The 21,657-nt window shown below is 54.9% G+C and overlaps 1 protein-coding gene and 1 pseudogene across 1 annotated transcript; one reads left to right on the forward strand and one right to left on the reverse strand.

Moving 5' to 3' along the window:
- Window positions 1-4,587: 4,587 nt before the first annotated feature.
- LOC117033170 (translation initiation factor IF-2-like) lies at window positions 4,588-9,609 on the reverse strand (annotated as a pseudogene).
- A 777-nt stretch (window positions 9,610-10,386) lies between these two features.
- AIRE (autoimmune regulator) lies at window positions 10,387-21,606 on the forward strand. The gene is made up of 14 exons (XM_033132755.1): window positions 10,387-10,702; window positions 11,285-11,459; window positions 11,627-11,779; window positions 12,131-12,205; window positions 13,053-13,166; window positions 14,190-14,332; window positions 14,499-14,579; window positions 15,424-15,539; window positions 16,633-16,732; window positions 17,207-17,389; window positions 18,038-18,156; window positions 18,277-18,391; window positions 20,674-20,739; window positions 21,257-21,606. Exons 1-14 carry the CDS (start codon window positions 10,553-10,555, stop codon window positions 21,335-21,337), a joined length of 1,671 nt encoding a protein of 556 aa, XP_032988646.1. The 5' UTR covers window positions 10,387-10,552; the 3' UTR covers window positions 21,338-21,606.
- The last annotated feature ends 51 nt before the right edge of the window (window positions 21,607-21,657 follow it).

The following is a 21,657-nucleotide window of genomic DNA, read 5'->3' on the forward strand; positions in this document are numbered from 1 at the left end:
ACGGTGACGTCACTGCATGAAGTTCCCCGAGAATGCCACGATGACACATCTGCTTCCTACATTTAACCTGCGGTCCCAGAGACCCACTTTTGCAAAGATACTCCCTATGTGGTACGTTTATAAACACTGTGAAATTCCGGTTTCATCTTCTGTGCCCAGGTTATGCATTTCGTAGTTTAATATTCAAAAGTCACAAAGTAGACAGTGACGGGGGCGGGGGCTACATTCCAGCTCCTGATGCTACAGGCTGTGGGATACGACGTTTCAGAGAATTAATCTCTCTTCTCTGTTGGTTTTCTAACTTGAGTATTTGTCTTTTTCTTATTGATTTGAGAGCTCTCTTTATATATTAAACACAGTAAGTCTTACATAATGTGCATATCTATATGTCACAAATATTTTCCTCAGCTCGTCATATCCAGTTTAGTATTTTATGATATTTTTATATACAAATGTCTTGCATTATTAAGTCATATCAGTTGGTCTTTTCTTCACGGTTTCTACTTTCCCTGTTATCCTTAAAAATTTCCTCTCCACCCCAAGATGATGTAAGCGTTCTTCTTTATTTTGGCATTTTATTTCATTCTTTCAACTGATACCTTTACTCTAGCCTGAATATTTTTTGGTGTTTGGCATGGTTTTTGCAAATGACTAGTCCCTCGTGTCAAGGCCATTTTTTGATGGCTCTGTCCATTCCCACATGCACACAAAACGATGTGTTTATTTCATTACACATCCTCAGATGTACTTGGACTCCCTCTGAGGTCTGTATTTCCCTGCAGCAAACTGTGTCTGTCTGCAGGAGTCCCACTGCCGTTGTCACTGTAGCTTCTTAATACACTTAAATATCTTCAAAGTGTCTTGTTCATTCGTCTTCCAGAAGAGCATTGGAAGCAAATCCTAAAACCTCTGTACTAATTTGATTTAAATACTACTAGCTTTATAAATTCATTAATAAAGAACTGACTTTTTAAAATACAACTAAGAAATTAAATCCAGGAACATGGTGTATCTTTTTTAATGCTTTTAAAAAGATTTTTATTAAAATATAGCTAACATACAATATTATATCAGTTTCAGGGTTACATACAATAGTTATTCAACACTTATAGACCTAAAGAAGTGATCACCATGGTAAGTCCAGCCGCCAGCCGACACCGTCCCAGCTCTCACAATGTTATGGACTGTGTTCCCCATGCTGTACTTTACATCCCCAGGACTTGTTTGTTTTATCCCTGAAATGTGGACCTCCTATTGCCCTTCACCTTTCTCCCCTTTTAAATTTTTCAGTTATGGTTGACATTCAGTATTATTTTATATTAATTTCAGGTGAACAGCATAGTGGTGAGACATTTATATAATTTAAGAAGTGATTCCCCCTGACTAGTCTAGTACCCGCCTGGCACTATACATACTTATTACCATATTATTGACTATATTCCCTGTGCTTCACTTTACATCCCCTTGACTATTATGTAACTACCAATCTGTACTCTTTAATCCTTTCACCTTTTTCACTCTGTCCCCCAACCCTCTCCCTCTATCGCCCCAACAAATCCAGTACCCATCTGATATCACACATAGTTATTACAATATCATTGACTATATTCCTTATGCTGTACCCTACATCCCCATAACTACTTTGTAACAATCACTTTGTACTTCTTAATCCCTTCACCTTCTTTCACCCACACCCCTAACCCCCTTCCATCTGGCAACTATCAAAATGTTCTCTGTATCAATGAGTCTATTTCTGTTTTGTTTGTTAATTTTTTCTTAGGTTCCATGTATAAGCAAAATCACATTACGTCTGTCTTTCTCTGTCTGACACTCCACTCAGCACAATACCCTCCAGGTCCATCCAGGCCACTACAGATGCCAAGAACCCATTCCCTTCCCTGGACAAGCAATATGCCATTGTATGTATGTACCACCTCCTATTTATCCATTCTTCCATCGACAGACACCCAGGCTGCCTCCACACCTTGGCCATTGTAAACAATGCTGCAATGAACATATGGATGCACACGTTCCTTTCAAAGTAGAGTTTTGGGTTTCTTTGGATAATTACCCAGAAGTGGGATTACTGGGTCCTTCCTAGTCTCTTGTTATAGACTTCGTTTTAAAGTCCATTTTGTCTAGAATAAGTATTGCTACCCCAACTTCTTCTTTTTTTTTTAATTTCCATTTTCATGAAATATCTATTTCCATCCCTTTACTTTCTGTCTGTCTGTGTCTTTCAATCTGAAGTGAGTCTTGTAGGCAGCATATGTAAGGGTCTTGTTTACTTATCCACTCAGCCACCCTATGTTTTTGATTGAAGCATTTAATCCATTTACATTGAAAGTAATTGTTGATAGATAGGTAGCTATTGCCATTTTATTAGTCATAATTTTGATTTTTTTTTTTCCATCTTAAAGAAGTCTCTCTAACATTCCTTGTAATACTGGTTTGGTGGTGAGGTATTCCTTTAGCTCTTTCTTGTCTGGGAAGCTCTTTATCTGTCCTTTGATTTTAAAAGACAGCTTTGCTAGGTTGAGTAATGTTGGTCCTTACTTTTCAGCACTTTGAATATTTCCTGTCAATCCCTTCTGGCCTGCAAAGTTTCTGCTGAGAAATCAGCTGACGATCTTATGGGAGCTCCCTTATAAGTTACTAGTTGCCTTTCTTTTGCTGCTTTTAGGATTTTCTCTTTGTCTTTATCCTTTGCTATTTTAATTATAATGTGTTTGTGTGTGGGTCTCTTTGAGTTTATCTTATTTGGGACTCTGCACTTCCTGGACTTGTATGCCTTTTTTTTCCCCCCAGATTAGGAAAGTTTTCAGTCATTATGTTTTCAAATAGGTTCTCAATCCCTTGCTTTGTCTCTTCTGCTTCTGGTACCTCTATGATGAGAATGTTGTTCCACTTGATGTTGTCCCAGAGGTCTCTTAAACTATTCTCATATTTATTGGATTCTTTTTCCATTTTGTTGTTCCAATTGGGTGTTTTCTGCTACTTTGTCTTTTAAATTGCTGATTCAGTCCTCTGCTTCATCTAGTCTGTTGGTGATTCCTTCTAGTGCATTCTTCACAGGATGGCTGCCAACGGTACCGGGCCTGGGGTAGCTCTGCAAAAGGCCAGGACACCTGGAGGCCTGCTGCCACCTGCCGGCTCCCTTAAGGTTCAGCCACTGATAAAACCTTGTGTGGTACATGAGTTGAGTGAGGCAGGGTCTCAGGGAGTCACTAGAGTGGGAAGAGTTGTGGTCACCAGGTTAATGTAGACTCTGATTTGGTGCCAGTGCTGAGCCTGGAGCGACTCAGCAAAAGTCTCAGAGCACAGCAAGGCCAGTTGCTGCTGCCTGGAGCTCATGGATTCTGATAGTTTTTCAAGAAAGATTGCAATGCAGGAGGAGCTGGCTGCTCCCAGAGAAAGTGTCTCTGGCACTAGGAGAGTTGGGTGGGCAGGATCCTAGTGAGTCAGCAGGAAAGAGCAGCGGAGCTCATCAGGCCAATCAGATTCAGGTTTGGCTGGAAGCGTAGGGGGCGGGCTCAACACAGGCAAGATGGCGCCCGCCTGCCGGCTGCCCGGGAGGAGAATTTCTCACAGGGAAAATGCTGACTGTCCTCCAGGACACACTCCTTAGTCTGCCCCCCGACACCCTATATATCTCCGAGGCCCCTGAATCACTGTCCTTCCACTGGAGCCCAAGGTGAGTGCCTGTGAGTGAATGAGTGAGTCTATGCTTAGGCCATTTAAGAGGACGGCTGGGTTTCCTGTAGCTTCCATCCCACTTAAATGATCGGAATCCCCACCGTTTTTCACAGCCAGATGTGGGGGTTCCTCTTCCTGGCACCAGTACTCTGGGCTAGGGGGCCGGGTGTAGGGGTCTGGGGTCCCTCCCTCCTCTTCGGGGCAAGCTCTGTGGCCAAGATATTTCTCCTGATTCTCAACTGCCACAGGGAGGCCTGTTCCGCATCTCCTCTCCTCCTACCATTTTTGACGTGGCTTCTTATAGTTTTGGTTATAGGACTTCTGATTGGCTAGACTTCACATGGTTCTCCAGGTTGATTGTTCTGTAATTTAGTTGTAATTTTAATGTGTTCACAGAAGAACATAAGCACAGTGTTTACCTGCCCCGCCATCTTGGATCTCTCTCAGGAACATGGTGTATCTTTTTATTTCTTTCTCCTTTTTTAGAAATGTGGCTACTGCAAATTTTTTTCTTATTTTTGTTCCTAATTATTTGATGTTTGATTGGTATTGTACATATTTTCTATTATAGTTTATTTCCAATGTCAGTACAGAAATGAATGCATATGCGTATTATTAAGATTCAAATACAAACCATTTTTGAGCCCGCTGATTAAAGAGGGAGACCCTCACCTCATTGCCCGCCGCTGCCCTGGGCCTTACACCTGTCATGTATCTTTTCAGATCAAGAAGTTTTCCTTTTTCCCTCCTTCACAATAATTGAACTTGCAGCATATAACAGATACTGTGTGGGTCCCTGCACATGGCCCATCCGTCACCCATGGAGAGGTATGTTTGCCCTCCAACCTGCCTCCATTAAGGGACACCTGGGGGGTTTCCACTGCTCCCCCCTCACACATAATCAGCACGGGACGCCTTCCAACCCTGGAGCGGATCATACTTCTCTTTTGTTCTCTGCACATTGAGCAGGACAGGAGCAGGTGGGGACATTCTGGAAGGCTTGTCCCCAGAGAACCCTGGTCTTGGGGCAGGCTTCTACAACCTGCAGGGCTCAGGGTCCCAGACCCAGACACCCAGCAGTGAATGAGTGGCCAGGCTCTGTCCTGGGGCTTGGGGCCACAAAATTGGGACGAGGGGCTCAGGACATTGGTACACGGGTGATGGCCAGAAGCCCTTTGATCTGGAAAGTCCCTATGTATTTTCTGCTCTTACACTGTCAAGGGCCCGGTCCCTGTCTTCAAGGGTGTCACCTTCCCCAGCAGTAGGCCTTCAGCATTCCCTGGGCTAGCTGCCTTGTCCCTGGCTGGGCGAGGGCTCATCCTCTCGTCCACTCAACAAGCATGTCTGGACACTGCTCTGGGACAGGTCCTGGAGCAGCCTGTGGCCAGGTGGGCTGGCCTGCGTCTTTCGGGACCTGAGGCTGGATGCCCCTGGTGCAGGCAGCCCACAAGCGGCTCAGGTGGCACATTGCTCCCAGGCCTCTGTGCTGGTCGCGTCGGCTCCGGTTCTGGTGGTCAGGGCCCTTGGCCTCCACAGCTCAGGCACAGTATCTGATTCTGGATTCAACACTACCCGTCCTTCCATCCTTCTCTGTCTGTCGCCTCTTCACTGAGTCAGGAGCTGGTGCTCTCCGTGGGGAGCCCCTGCCAGGACCCCAGCTGCCCTGTGATTCTGCTCTTTGTTTAATGCCCAGTGTTTCTCCGTCTGGCTTTTCCAGAGTTCCAGCTTTTTGTGGCTTGTTTTTGTTTTCAACCCCCTCAGCTGTGGGAGCTTCTGCTATAACCCTGGTGCTGACTGGGCCACATCTGGGACAGGGGGCAGAGAGGTGTCCTCCTGGTGGGGGGAGGGCGAGTGAACAGGCAGAGCACAGAGGATTTTTAGGGCAATGAAACTACTCTGTGTGATATTACAGTGATGGACACATGTCATTATACATCTGTGCAAACCCATAGAATGTTCAACACCAAGAGTGACCCTAATGTGAACTACAGACTTTGGGTGACAATGACGTGTCACTGTAGGTTCATCAACTGTAACAAATGCCTCACTTTGGTGGGGACGCTGACGGTGGGGGAGGCTGTGCGCGTGGGAGCGGGGGGAGGCGGGGGGGGGCATATGGGAAACCTCTGTACTTTCCCCTCAGTTAGGTACTGTGAACCTAAAACTGCTCTAAAGAATAAAGTCTTTTCTAAAAGATTAAAAAATTAAATCAATTTTGAAAACTAGGCCATGGCTTGCAGGCCACTCTCTCTCCTCCACCAGGTAATTTCCCATCTGGGTTGGGCCCTTCCCAGGGGTGCCATGTGCTGGGGCTGTTCCCCGAGGCTGCTCCCCATTTCAGAGTGCCCCGTCACAGGCGGCGTGCCCCTCACATCTCTGCCACCCTGCCCACTCTTTCCACTCTTCAAGGCCTCCACTCTTCAAGCGCCTCCACTCTTCAAGCGCCTCACCAGTAACCTCCGGCCGGCTGTTTGAGGGCCGGGCCTCAGTCCTCACAGGACGTGACCTTCAAGATGCAGCTGAATCTTCCCCTCCTAGATGCTTTCTGGCTGACAACCCACACGCTCTCCCCCAGTCACCCTCCATCTCAGGGACAGAGTAGCCACGGGCACAGCTTCCCTTCCCCTCCTGCACTCTTCTCCAGGGTCAGGATCTGAGTACCCCAACGACCTGATGGCCTCCAAGTCCACATGTTCAGCTAGATCTCCCCAGCATTCCAGAGCCTAAAGTCCCCTTGACATCTGCACACGGTGTCAGAGAAGATAACTACAGGTAAGCAGACCTTGTGAATACAGACGCAAAACTGCTTCACAAAATATTAGCTAACCAAGTTCAACAATATATGAAAAGAATGATACACCATGACACAGTGGGGTTTGTTCCAGGGATGCAAGGCCAGTTCAATAATCAATCCCTGTAATCTACCGTATTAACAGGCTAAAGAAAAAAATAATCACGTGATTATATCAATCCATGCAGAAAAGCATCTGACAAAGATGCAACACCCATTCGTGATTAAGAACAAAACAAAAAACTCTCATTAAAATAGAAATCGAGGGCCAGCCCGGTGGCTCAGGCAGTTGGAGCTCCATGCTCCTGACTCCGAAGGCTGCCGGTTCGATTCCCACATGGGCCAGTGGGCTCTCAACCGCAAGGTTGCCAGTTCAATTCCTCAAGTCTCGCAAGGGATGGTGGGCTGCGCCCCCTGCAACTAAGATTGAACACGGCACCTTGAGCTGAGCTGCCTCCTGGATGGCTCAGTTGGTTGGAGCGCGTCCTCTCAACCACAGTGTTGCCGGTTCGACTCCCACAAGGGATGGTGGGCTGCGGCCCCTGCAACTAACAACAGTAACTGGACCTGGAGCTGAGCTGCGCCCTCCACAACTAAGATTAAAAGGACAACAACTTAACTTGGAAAAAAGTCCTGGAAGTACACACTGTTCCCCAATAATGTCCTGTTTCCCTTCCCCAATAAAAAAATAAATAAAATAAATAAAAAATAGAAATCGAAAGGGACTTCCTATACGTGATAAAGAGCATCTCCAAAAGCTTACAGCTTTCCACCTAAGATCTGAAACAAGATCTTACTCTCATCTCTCTTATTCAAACAGTGCTGGAAGCTCTCACCACTGCAATAAGGCAAGGAAAGGGAACAAAAGGCGTATAGATTGGAAAAGAAGAAATCTAACTGTTCCTATTGACAGATAGCATGATTGCCTTTATGCAAAAATCCCAGAGATTCCATAACAAAACAAAAACACTCATAGAACTAATAAAATGAGTTCAGCAAGGTTGTAGGATACAATATAAATATGCAAACAATCATTTGTATTTCTGTATACTAACAATAGACATATAGACACCAAAATTAGAATCACAAATCTGTTTACACTTGCTCAAAAAATTAAATAGTTAGGTGTAAGTCTAACAAAACGTGTAGGACTTGTGTGCTGAAAACTATAAAACACTGATGAAAGAAATCAATGAAGCTCTGACTAAATGGAGAAACAGACCATGTTCATGGATTGGAAGATTCTACATAATAAAAATGTCCCCAATTTTCCCCAGCAAGATTTTATATACTGTTTCCCCGAAAATAAGACCTAACTGGAAAATAAGCCCTAGCATGATTTTTCAGGATGACATCCCCTGAACATAAGCCCTAATGCGTCTTTTGGAGCAAAAATTAATATAAGACCCGGTCTTATTTTCGGGGAAACACGTAGTTAGAGACAGGCTTATTCTAAAATGTATTTGGAAAATCAAAAGAACTAGAATAGCAGAAACAATTTTGAAAAAGAATAAAACGGGAAGACTTTGTCTACTAGGTTTTGAGATATTTTTTATAGAGTTACAGTAGTCAATGCTTGATGGTACTGGTGGGTGGATGGATGGATGGGTGGATGGACATGTAGACCAACGGAACAGAACTGAAAACCCAGAAATAGACCCACACAAATATGCCCAACTGTTTTCTTAATTAGTCTGTATTGTGGTAAAATACACATAACATAAAATTTACCATTTTAACCATTTGAAAGTTTAAAATTCATCACCCCAAAAGGAAACCGCATACTCCTTAAGCAGTCACCCCTCCTTTCTCCTTCCCCCAGCTCCAATAATCTCTTTTCTGTGTCTATGGATTTGTCTGGTGTGGGAGTTTCATAGAAATGGACCCCTACAATATGTGGCCTTTTATGTCTGGCTTACTTCACTTAGCATAATGTTTTCAAGTTGTAGTGTGTATTAGAATTCCATTCCTTTTTATGGCTGAATATACTCTATTGCATGGATGGACCACATTTTACTTGTCCGTTCTTCTGTAGATGGACACTTGGGTTGTTTCCACCCTTTGGCTCTTGTGACAGTGCTGCTGTGAGCATTCGTGTGCACGTTTTTGTTTGAACATCTGTTTTCAATTCCTTTGCATATATACCTGGGAGTGGGGCCGGTGGGTCATATGGTCACCCTACGTTTCACTTACTGAGGAACCGCCCCACATTTTTTCCACAGTGGCTGCACCATTGTATGAGGGTGCTAACCTCCTGCGTCCTCGTCAACACTTGTTACTTTCTGTTTTTTGGTAATAGCCATATTCTAGTGGGTGTGAGGTGGTATCTCATTTGGCTTTAATTTGCGTTTCTCTGATGATTAGTGACGTTGAGCACCTCTCACAGGGAAACTGAGGTCCTTAGAGGGTCACATGGCCAAGAGGCACTCAAGTCCGGGGAAAGTGTCACCAGGAAATTGGGACTCCCCTGATGCTCCACCAGCTGGGAAGTCCTCAGGGGCCAGGGGTCGGGGCCCCTCTGACCTGCTTCTCCAGCTGAGGCCTGGCTGGTGTTCCGAGTCCCCTGAGGTCAGCCTGACTCCTGGGAGCCTGGCCCTTTCAGCGGAGCCACAGAGACTGAAGCCTCCATCTGGGGCAAAGGGAGAGGATCACAGTGTCCAGGCTCCTCTGAGGGGCCAAGGCCAAGCAGCTGAGGGGTGGGGCCCCTCTAGTCCCCACCTGCCACTGGGACCTCACCCATCACCCGGGAAGCATTTCCCCATCTTTGCATGTGGTACGCCTGACATGACTGGGCACCCAAGGAGTGTCCTGCATGCTGTGAGCACGGACCTAGACACCACCCATCCAAGGCCATGCACTTGCTGTGTGACTTTGCTCAAGTTCCTTAACCTTTCTGTGCCTCAGCCTTTATCTGTAAAACAGGGATAATAACAGCGCTGACCTAACAGGGCAGTTCTGAGATTGAGTCATGCATTTGCAAAGTGCTCATTACAGGGACTGCTGAACGCATTGTGGGCAGTGCCAGATATATGAAATAACCCTGCCAGTGGAGGAGCTAACCTGCCTGCTCCCTTGCAGGCGAGGACAGAAGCTAGAGATGGCCTACCAAGCAGCAGGCTCATTGCTGCACCAGTGCCTCATGGAGAAACTGAGGCTCAGCCCCTGGCCGGGGGCCCCTCCACACAGGCTGGCAGCTCCAGGGCACCTGCAGTAAGGGACTGCCATGGAAACCCCGCGTGGGGGAAAGTCCGGAATTCTACCGCAGCCTCTTTGCTAATCTTGAAGCAGCTGGTGACGCAGGCAGCGGTCAGTCCCAGCTCGATGGCACAGGCACACCTGCAAGGGTTTCACGGCTTTAAAAAAGGGGAGACTGATCTTCCTGGCAGTTTTAAATTCCCCTTAAACCATCGTCTTACAGCTAACGCGTCCCCCAATGTCCGTTCAGCCAATGCGGGGAGAAAACCTACCAGGTGCACAGTGACCTTAGAGGAGGAGGATGCCCAAAGGAGAGGGACGCTGAGCTGCCTGCCAGGGGCGACATTCACTGGTCATCCCTAAAGCCACAGCACCGTGCCCCGGAGCCCCTCGGTGCCTTTGTGTGGGAGTTTCAGAGCCGCTGGCCCAGCAGGTGCCATTAGATGTGACATGAAGTGGCTTTGCTTTCATGAGACTGGTCCACATGAGTGCGGGGACCGGGACAGTTGGTTCAGAAGTTTCCTTTACAAAGCGAAGAAAGGCCAACAACCCGCTGGCAGGTGGGGCAGGGGGCGGCTTACTCCGTTAAGGGGAAGTCCCATTCCTGTCCCTCTGGAAGCCCCCGGGCCTGATTGGCTTTGGGGCAGCACGGCCTTTGCTCTTTCCGTGCGGAGTCCAGTATAACAGGGCACCCGGCAGCGGCAGCGCTCAGCTCCGCCGACGTGCCCCCCCAGGTGTGCCCGACGGGGCTCGGGGAACGCGAGGACCAGGAGGCAGACACGGCCCAGACATCCCACAAGTCCGGCGGCACTCCGAGGCCGCCCCCAGGCAGGGAAAGGGAGCCCCTGGACCCACGCTCCAGACCCCGCGATGGCGGGAGAGGCCCGGGCGGGCGGGGACGCGGCGTTGCGCCGGCTCCTGAGGCTGCACCGCACTGAGATCGCCGTGGCCGTGGACAGCGCCTTTCCGCTGCTGCACGCGCTAGCCGACCGCGACGTGGTTCCCGAGGACAAGTTCCAGGTCCACCCCCAACCCAGACCCTACTGGCCGGTAGCCTTCCCCTCGCCCCGCGCCAGGAGCGGGGTGGGGGTTCCGGGGTAGCTGGGGAAGACGAGTTCCAGATGGACCCGCCCCCAGTCCCGCCCCTCCCAAATCCTGCCCCCCCCCCCCCCCCCCGCCCCCAATGACCCTAGCCATCCCCTCCCTGCCCCACCTACGAGCCAGGGGGACGATCCCCAAGCCGAGTTAGAGCTGGCCCGGTCCCCACTGCCCCAGCCACCAGCTGAGGGGATGGTCCCCAGGACAAGTTCCAGGTCCAGGTCCGCCCCCAACCCAGATCGCAATGCCCCTCTCAGCCTCCCCAAGCCTCTGTCCCAGCCAGGAGCATGGTCCCCTAACATGAGTTCCAAGTGGGCCGCCCTCTCCTCAACACCCACATGCCGTTCCCACGCCTGCCCCAAGCCAAGAGACAGGCACGGTGCCCAGGGCTCTAGCAACCTCCTCTGGGTTGGCATCCGCCCTCTAGTTCCCCAGTAGAGGTGGCAGGAAGGGCGGCACCAGGGAAGCTCGAGGCAGGGTCCCCACTTCCTGCTCTTGCTTCAGGAGACGCTGCGTCTGAAGGAGAAGGAGGGCTGCCCACAGGCCTTCCACGCGCTCCTCTCCTGGCTCCTGACCCAAGACACAGCCGTCATCCTGGACTTCTGGAGGGTTCTTTTCAAGGACTTCAACCTGGAGAGATACGCCCGGCTACAGCCCATCCTAGACAGTTTCCCTAAAGGTGGGGGCGCTGGGCTGGGGGTTGGGGCCGCAGCGGGACTGTACAAGGGAAGGGGTGTGTATGTCTGGGGGGGCAGTTAGGGAGCCCCTACACATCACCCAGGACCACCTTGAGTTTTAAGAGGCAAAGGCTGGAGGCCAGGCCCCGCTCCTTCTCACGCCCTGCAGATGTGGACCTCAGCCAGCCCCGGAAGGGGAGAAAGCCGTCGGTTGGCCCCAAGGCTGCAGTGCCCCTGCCCAGACCCCCCACCAAGAGGAAGGTCCTGGAGGAGCCTCGGACGCCCCCGGCAGCCCTGTCCCATAGGGGTGCCCCCAGCCCAGGTATGCAGTCTGAGGAGCCTGCTGGGTCACAGACCACCCTGGGAAGGCCGACGCTGCCCTCCCCACATGCCCGCCAGCTGGCTCCAGGAGCATCTGCCCCACCAGATCAGCCAGAGCCAGCCTAGTGGAGGCAGCAGAGGTCCCCTGGGGGCGTTAAGTGGACACACTGGGTGTTGTCCCAGGGCCCATGAAGTAGGCAGGTAGGTATCACTTTTCACTGATGCGGACACCAGAGCCCAGTAAAGCGAGGGAAGCCACAGGAGTGGGGGAGACACCCCTGCCCACTCTCCATCCTGCCTGCCGACTGGCCCTGGCAGAGAGGAGGGCCTGCTGCCCCACCTCCCCCTGCAGGCTCTCAAGCGAAGGCCAAGCCCCACAAGAAGCCGGAGACCACCGCAGAGCCACAGCGCCTCCCGCTGGGGAATGGTGAGTGGGCCCAGGCCCCTGCTCCTAGGCCAGGATCAGGGCTTCCACCAGTGGCCTGCCCTCCAAAGGCCTGTCCTGGCACCTGGGACCATGCTGGCCTGGAGTCTCACCCCAAAACCACACACGGGAAAGAGGGCATGCCTTGGGTCACCTCTCCTGTGCCCATCCATTGGCCAGCTCAACTCTGCTTCCTCCAGAGAAGCCTCCTTGGTCCCCTCCCTGCCCTGGGACACGAACACCAGAGACCTCCTGTGCTCACCGGGTACTGACCTAAGAGCAGGTCCTGGGTATTCTGCTTCCTCCCTGTACAGCCCGGGGCCATGTCCCAGGGGGCCCTGTTCATCCTGCCCGCCACATTCAGTCATGCACACACACACCCATGCATCACACACACACATCACACACAGACATACCACACACACACCACACACATATCATACACAGACATATCACACATATCACACACATCACACACATACCACATACATATCACACACATGACACACATGCCACACACATACCACTGACACGTGCCACACACATCACACCACACATCACACACATCACACACACATCACACACATCACACACATCACACACACATCACACACACACACACACCACACTCCTCACCCCCCATGCTCACACTCACTCACACCCATCTCTGCTCTGACACAGGGCTGTCTGCCTGTCTGTGTGAGGGGCCGGCCTCCTCTGAGACCTGCCCTAGTGGAAGGAAAGAAGGGTCCCCTCGCCCTGGACCCTCGGTCCCCACTGCCCACACACAGGAGGTGCTCGGGGGCCATCACCCCAATTGCTGACCACCGTCTGGTGCTCCCTTCCCCAGGAATCCAGACCATGTCTGCTTCGGTCCAGAGAGCTGTGGCTGTGTCCTCTGGGGACGTCCCAGGAGCCCGTGGGGCCGTGGAGGGCATCCTCATCCAGCAGGTGTTTGAGTCAGGTAGACGGCACAACCCCCTGAGCACATGACCCCCTTAGGTCTCTGGTGGCCCCAGAGCAGACAGGACAGTGGGCAGCCAATGGTTCTGCTGGCTCTGGAGGGGCAGGGCTCTGAGGGCCCCCAAGGGGGCAGGGACTCCGGGACGCGCAGGCCTGGAGACTTCTGAGAGGCCGGCGGTCCATGGCCACATCCTGGATCGCTTCCGTCCACTTCCAGCTCGCGTTCACACCCTGAGAACGAACGTCCTTGCTCACGGGGTCTGGTCTTCGGGCATGGCTGTGCTGCTCGGACCCTCTGGGGGGGCCACTCTCTCAGCAGGACAGTCTGCAGCACCCCAGCACTGCCTCCCTGCACCTCCTGTGCTGGGCTCTGGCTGGTTTTGCTGAGGACAGCCAGGACCAGCTGGCCCCTGGGAGCTGCTGTGGGCCTTGGGCCCTCACCAGGGATGGGCCCAAGGACCCCACCTTAGTTCCCTGGGCTGTTATGACAAATTGCCTCAAACTGGGCAACTTAAAGCAACAGAAATTCCAAATTCGAGGTGTCGGCAAAGCCACGCTCCCACGGGAGACTGGAGGGCAGAATATCTCCAGCTCCTGGTGGCTGCTGGCTCCCTGGTTGCCTGTTTCCAGCCTCTGCCCCCGTTGTCACAGGGCATTTTCCATCTGTCTTTCTGTTATCTCTTCTCGTAAAGACACCAGCCATTGGACGTAGGGTTCAGTGTGAGTCTATCTTAACTAATTCCATCTGCAAAGTCCCTACCTGCAACTAAAGTCCATTCTGATATTTCAGGGACATGAATCTGGGGGAGACATGCTTCACCCAGTACAGTCCCCCAGCAGAGAGAGCCCTCCTGTGCCCAGGCCCCTGGCTCCAGACCCGAGTGGGGGGGGGGCGGGTGGGGAGAAGCACCCAGGTGCAGAGCTCCCAGCTTCTGCCACCCGCCGGCCGCGGGCCTGGGGCCTGCACTGCGGCCGAGCAGGGCCAGCTGGGCAGGCGGCCAGGCCAATCAGCGTCTCCTCCCAGGTGGTGCCCAGAAGTGCATCCAGGTTGGGGGTGTTTACACGCCCAGCAAGTTTGAAGACCCCGGTGCGGGGAAGAATAAGGCCCGCAGTGGTGGTGGCCTGAAGACCGTGGTCCGAGCCAAGGGGACCCAGGCTGCTGCCCCTGTAAGTGTTGCCCCGACGCCCCCAGGGAGGCCCCTTGGCACCATCCTGCCCCTCCACCAGCACCCAGAACATCAGCAGCGTCCCCGCTGGGCCAGGAGCTCTGCTGGGGCTGGGGGTCACTGCCAGGCTGCATCCCCTGTTGGTGACCCTCTTTTCTCCCCCGCAGGCTGGAGGGGACCCGAGGGCAGGTCAGCAGGGCAGGGGCCCAGCCCCTCCTTCCCTCCCCAGCGAGCCCCACCTCCACCAGGTAACGAAGCCCAGACAGGGAGGTGCCCCTCACCCCGCGACCCCACTGGCGGTCCTGCCACTTGGCCGCTTGTCCAGGTCACTCACTCCAAAGTCTGTAGGACAAGGCCTAAGCTTTTCTCCACAGGGAGGAGTTCTTTTTTTAGTAGTACTTTATTCTGAAAACGCACAGTTTTAAAAATTCAAATAAGTCAAGGAGAGTGAGTCCTCCTGGGCTTTTAAAGTCGTGGTGTTTGGTCCAGGTGCCAGCTGTCCCTCGTCTCACAGTTGGCCCGTGGGTGGGGCAGTGGCCCCTGCTGAAAGCCAGGCGCTCAAGTGTCAAGCGCGTCCTTGGGCTCCCAGCACCATTTCTTAATGAGGCAGAACCATCCCATGCGCTGTGCTGAGCCAGGCACCCAGGAACCAGCGTCACCCGGGCGTGCTCCCAGCTGGCGGGGTCCAGGGGACTGGCATGAGTGTGCTCATTGCTGTGCAGGGCTGCCAGGCTGGCAGCCCAGGGGCTTCTGGAGGAGGCAGCATCTAGGAGGGCATGGTGAGTGCCACACAGACAAGGGCACAGCAGGAGGTCTTGAGTGGAGGGGAAAGCAGGTGAACAGCACCGGGCCTGCCCGGCTGCTGGGCAGTGTGGCTGTGTGCGTGCAGCTGAGGGACCTCCTTGGGCACAGGTGCCGACGAGAAAGCCTGTTCTTCCCAAGAGGGATGTACTAGGACAGGTGCGGGGGTGAACGCGGTCTGGGGGGCTCCAGGAGCAGGCAGCAGCCAAGAGGGGCGCTCTTCTGGGGCTCTAGGGGAGGGCGTGGCCCCATCCCCCATCTCCCAGAGGACGCCATCTCTTCCTGTGTCAGAAGAACGAGGATGAGTGTGCAGTGTGCCATGACGGCGGGGAGCTCATCTGCTGTGACGGCTGCCCCCGGGCCTTCCACCTGGCCTGCCTGTCCCCACCGCTCCGACAGATTCCCAGGTGATCCTCCGCAGCTCCCATCCACCGGCTTCGCAGGGGCCTCTACCCACTGACCCTGAGTGGGAGGACACCCAGAAGCCTTTCCAGTCTACGGATGGGAAGTGAGGACGTGGGGGGGGGCTTGGTTCAGGTCACTGGGCAGTGGAGCTGGGGCCTGGGCTCCATCCATCCACCTCCCAGTGTGACCACAGTGTCCCCTCCAGCCCGGCCACAGGCCCCTGAGGGTGGCAAAGCAGAATGGAGGCCCGAGGCAAAGAGTGGCTGGCCTGCCCCATCTCACCCCACACTGCAGGCTAATCTCCTGCAAGCAGCTGACCCCCGACCCCAAGCACAGTTCGACCTCAAGTCGGGGTTGAGGAGCACAGAGGCCACAGAGTTGCACCCCAAGGGCCAGTCTGCCTCCTGGCACCCCTTCCCCTGGCCCACCGACAGAGTCCTGTCTCCCCACCAGTGCCCACAGGTTGTGGTGGTCTACGGGAACAGCCTGGGTGGAGTCCTGCCCTGGCCCCGCCCACTCGCTCTCTGTGTGACCTTGACCTGCTCACATCTCTCTGAGCCTCAGACACTTTGGCACAAAGCAAGCGGGTTCAGCCAGGGTCGTCATGCTGCTTCCCCTACCCTTCCCCTGCCCTGATCATCTGTCATTCTTCCATTTTCTTCCTTCTTGCACGTGACGGGCTCCTTTCTGCTGGGCACCCGCCCCCTTATGGAAGGAGATGGGTCTCGGGATATAAACCCCAACCTAGCAAGTCCCCCCTGCAGGCCAGGCCTGTGAGAGCCAGGCATGGCTGCTGCAGGTGCAGTGTTGGGTATTTTGGGGGTTCATCAGAGAAGCACTCAAGGGGACACTGACCACGCTGGTGAGAGCCACCTCACCAGGGGTAAATATTGGGCATTCTGGGCTCTCCTGTTGACTGGCCAGGCAGGCCCTTCCATTGTGACTCTGCCCACTGCCTGCTTGAGCCTCAGTTTCCCCATCTGTAAAAGGAAAGGGTGACCTGGAGGAGCCCTCAGGCCTCCCCTGCATTGTGGCTTTGGGACTCTATTGTCCCCCTGTCTTGCCCTGCATGCCTCTGGCTGGTGACATGAGCAGTGGGACCTGGAGGTGCTCCAGCTGCCTCCAGGGAGGAGTCCAGAGGGACCTGCCCCGGGCCGAGGAGCCGCGGCCCCAGGAGCTGCCTGCCGAGACCCCGGTAAGCACAGGCCCCCCCGCAGGCTCTCTGCCTGCCTGGAATACTGCCCTTTGGCCACTCCTGTGGGTAGGTCCTGCCCCAGCCATTGAGCGGCGGTGCACCTTCACTTCAGCACCGCCACATGGCCCGTGTCTCAGTGCTCTCAGTGGGGGCCTTGGTTCTGCCCGACACAGGGAACACACTTTGGGCACTGATAATGTTTCCCCAAATGTTTGCAGTGTCTGTTGCCGCAACAACATGAAGGATACGACACATGCCTGGGTGTAGACGAGGGTTCACTCTGACAGCCGGAAGCCCCGGAGCACCCTGTCTTTAGATGGGGAAAGGGTTGAGGGCTGATGACCAGGGCGGAGACTACCAAGCCCTGTCTGACCCACTGTGGGGTTCCTCCCAGGACCCCAGTAGTCACTACCTCCCTGGGTGGTGCTGGGCAGGCCCCCTACAGCACCCCAAGCACTGACCCTCTGATTCCAGGTCATCCTGGGACTCAGTTCAGCAGGAGAGGAGGCGAGGGGACTGCCCAAGGAGACCCCAGCTGGAACACACACTGCTGTCACCTACAAGCACCTGCTGGCCCCACCTTCCGCGGCCCCCCTACCCGTGCTGGACCCCTCGGCCCTGCGCCCCCTACTATGTGTGGGCCCCGAGGGGCAGCAGGTCAGGGGGCTGGGTCCGGTACTTGGTTTCGGGGAGCTCAGGGCCTGCAGGGCAGTCAGGCAAACCTGAAACAGGAGAGTGGCAGGAAAGTGGGTAGGAGTCTGATGGGGGTTAGGGGTCAGGACTCCACGGAGGCCTACCACAGAGCAGCCAGATTGGCCATGGGGCGGCAGGTGGGAAGAAGCTGGAGGGAGGCACGCAGTTGGGTGCTATGGGGAGCACCCAGGACAAGGTGGGGGCTCCCGGAGGGATTCCAGCAGGGGTGAGGCATTCTCTCCTCGTTCCTGAAATCCCCACCCCAAAAAGAGGCAGGACAATAGTAGGGATGGGATGTTGGAGAGCTCCCAGGTCCCCCAGCTTCTCCCGCCTCCTTCGGGGCGGTCCATTCCGGGGACTCCTGAACCAGCTCTAAAGGGGGTAAGGGGACCACTAAGGGGGAGCGGGTCGGGGCACCTGGTTTCTCTGGGCTGCAGCCCTAAGGTGCAGGGCGCCCCGGACTTCCTGGGCCTGGGATCCCCAAACCGCGGGGCCTTACGAACGCCCCTCCCCGACGTCCAGCCCCAGTGGGGTCCCTGGGGCGGCGCAGAAGGCGCAGGGTGGATTGCACCCCTTTGCTAGCCCCCGGTCACAGCCGTGTCCGCTCTGCAGGGCCCCACGTCGGGCGCGCGGTGCGGAGTGTGCGGGGACGGCGCGGATGCACTGCGTTGTGCGCACTGCGCCGCCGCCTTCCACTGGCGCTGCCACTTTCCCGGAGGGGCCAGGCCCGGGTGAGTGCGATGGCAGGGGAAGCTGGGGGCGGGGGGGGGCGGCCCCTGCGGCTACGGGAGAGACCTCTCCACGCCCCCTGGCCGAGCGCCGGCAGCCCGCAGCCTGTCTTCTGTGCGCAGGGCCGTCCTGCGCTGCAGATCCTGCTCCGGAGACCCCGCCCCGACTCCAGCTCCGGCTCCAGGGGAGGGGGCGCCCGCCCCGAGCTCCGGGCGCCAGGCACCGGGACTCGCCAAGGTCAGTGCAGCCGTGTGGAAGGGGGGGTCACGTGGGGTTGGGAGGTGGGGGAGCCCTTCTCGAGGGGAGGCTCCCGCGCGAGTTTCGCGGGTTCGCACTATATCCCCAACCGTGTGGTCCTTATTTATATGCAGCGCGAGTTTCGCGGGTTCGCACTATATCCCCAACCGTGTGGTCCTTATTTATATGCAGTGTTTTTGTTTAAATCTACTTTTTTTTGGTTAATCTATTTAAAAAGGAAACCCGCCTGCACAGTAATGATGGGAAATTGGATGCACGTCTGTGCCCAGAGCTTCTCTAGGCCCCAGTGCCGCTCCCCAAGCCCGGGGAATGCTGTGCGCGGAGCTCTGCTGCCCCGGGTGAGGGGTGGGGTGACCGAGCAAGCGGAAGGAAGCCCCGCACTGGGGATGAGCAAGCACAGGCGATGACCGAGGAACACACACACACACACACACACACACACACACACACACACAGACACACACACGAGTCTGCTTTCACCCCTGTCCAGGTAAGAAAGTCCAAACCTGTAGAGAATTTTTATAAAAATTTATTGGAGGCAAACAGAAGATATGCCTCAGACTGAGATAGATGCTTCTGCCAATTGCAGTTTCTTTTATGCATCTGAGATTAAGGAGGTGCCGTAAGGAAGATTACATGGAGACGGGAGAAAGCAAGGTGGGGGTTACAGGTTGTTAAGCTTATTTGCTCTCTGGAGGGTGATTAAGTCTTAGAAGGAGGGTCTGAAAGGCATTTGAAAGGTGTGTGAAGCCAGACACACAGGAACAAGGGACAGAGCTGGCTTAAGGCAAAGATAAGCCTTTTGCTAAGGAAGTGAGATGCCTGGGGCGAGACTACTTGCCAGGACCTGCCCGGATAGGGAGTGAGCATCAGGCCACTTGTGAGGTTCCTGTCCCTAGAACCCCTCCTCCGTCCACACCCCCATCCACCCGGTCCCAGCCCCATCCAGCGCCAGGACTCCCTGAGGAGAAGTAACTCTCGGTCCTCACTTGGCCACGGCGCCAGCTGTGAGCGAGTCCAGGGCTCCCTCACAACCTGGAGGAGGGGTGGGGTCCCGTGTGTCCCCAGTCAGGAGCGCCCACAGTGTGGCATCTCACGCCCTGGCTGCCCTACACAGAGGCCTTTCCAACCCCGTCCCTGCCCCAGAGGAATCTTTGGGGGCCCCCTGGGGGTGACAAGTCCTAACCCCATCCGTGCCCATCCTGCTTCTTAGCCGAGCCTGAGGCTCGCAGACACACTGTGTGGGAGACAGGGTACCCCAGACACTGCATCAAGGCCCCACCCATGCGGGGGGCTCACAGCTGCAGGAGTCCTGCTCCGGCTGGAAGCCTCTCTCAGGGTCCCCAAGCCCCCTGACATGGCTTCTCCTCCAGGAATCCTTCATGGAGGTCTCCAGGGAGGGGGTGCCTCCCTCCAGAAGATGCTTTATTGAGACCTGGGTTCTTTTCTCGTAACAGCAAAGGCCCCTTTCTTTTCATTTGATGTAAAATGTGATGCTATTTTGAAGTAAAAAGTGCCCCCCCTTGCCCCTCCTCCAGCCCCCTTCCCCAGGCGCAGTCACATGCCTGTGGGTGTGGCCCCCAGACCCTTTCCTGAGGCCTCTGTACACCTGGGGCCGTGCGTCTGATCCCAGCACCTAGGGCTGCTGGGCCCTGGGCAGGGCCTGTGTTTATCAGGCCCACCCAGCTGGAGGTGCTGACACTTGGCTGTTCTGAGCTACAAACCTGGCAATTTCAGAGGATTGCACTTAGAACGGCCTTCTGTCGTCCCTCCTGGCGGCAGCCTCATTGCCCGCTCTGGCCCCTCGCCCAAGGGCACGGCTGGCCCTGGCCATGCTTGTTGGCTGATTGAGCGGCTGGCAGTGGACCGGGCACTTTCCTCTCTGGGCCTCCGTTTTCCATCAGTGGCAGGGTCCTCTGAGTCGCCTCCCACTCCCCAGAGGGCCACACACAGTGTGTGGAGGCAGGCAGGCCTGGGAGGCCCGGGGCAGCCAGCTTCCTGAGGTGCAAGGCCCTGGGCAGGCTACCCCAAGCTTGCTCATTCCCCAAGTTCGCCTGGGCCCACCACCCCCAGAAGGAGCGAGGTGTTAGAATTCAGTTCTCACCCCCCAACCCCCTAGAGAAGCACCTGCAGCACCCCCACTGCCCTGGCACCAGCACCACCCCCCAGCTCCTGTTGCTTCTGTGGGAAGCCCTGTTGCCATGGGATGTCCCCAGCAGGGGTGTGCAAGTTGGGCTGACCTCCCCTTTCCTCGGTTCCAGGCAGGGGACGATTCTGGTCACGAGCCTGTTCTGCAACGGGATGACCTGGAGTCCCTCCTGAGCGAGGTAATGTACCCCCTGGCTGGGCCTGCACTGCCCTCCACCTCCTGCTGTACTGCTCCCCCCATTCCCGCCCCACGGCAGCCAGCACCCTAGCCACCACCGGGGGCCTAGGACACCTGGCCCCGGGCACTCCACGCAGCACAGGGCCACGCGCTCCAGGATGGCGCTGACCCCTCCGCACACGTGCAGGAGCCCTGAGTGCACAAACACACTAAGGAGCCCTGAGCCACTCCCCCTTCTAGCCTGCCCAGAGGTGCCAGGGCCTGGACATGGCTGCAGAGCCAGCACTATGGACCCCAAAGCATAACTCGGAGGCCACGACTTTCCCCAGTGTGGGGTGGGCACCCGAACCTGGGCCCTTTGTGGATCTGCCATTCCTCGACCTGAAAACGAGCAGCTAGAATCTCTGGGAAGAAAATGTGGCTTTTAGGAGCCTCATCTTCTTTTGACAGGAGGTTCACCCCTCCAGCCCTTCCCAGACTCCAGGTCCCCAGCGCCCTCGCTCTGCTCTGTCCCACAGCACTCCTTTGATGGCATCCTACAATGGGCCATCCAGAGCATGTCCCGCCCGCTGGCAGAGGCGCCCACCTTCCCCTCCTGATCCAGGAGGGGCCACCACAGCGCAGGAGGAGGGGCTGAGTGAGAGCGGGCCCCACCCCCGTATGGGTGGACCTGAGTGCTGTGCTTATTGTGACTCTGCTCCGAGAGGGACAGGGGACACGCTCCCGCACCCCTGGAAGTGTCCAGGTTAGTGCCAAGAGGAACTGGAAAATTCCAAGTGCTGGCAACACTGCCTTGTAAACACAGCCCGTCTGCGGTGACACGAGCCATCATGTGTGCTGAAATTAAAGTCACTTTTGTGTGGTTTGATGTGCTCTCCAGGGGTGTGTGTTTATTTTGGGATGTCTGAACCCCTGCGTT

Source organism: Rhinolophus ferrumequinum, chromosome 2 (assembly GCF_004115265.2).
Source record: "Rhinolophus ferrumequinum isolate MPI-CBG mRhiFer1 chromosome 2, mRhiFer1_v1.p, whole genome shotgun sequence".
NCBI classification, from domain to species: Eukaryota; Metazoa; Chordata; class Mammalia; order Chiroptera; family Rhinolophidae; genus Rhinolophus; species Rhinolophus ferrumequinum.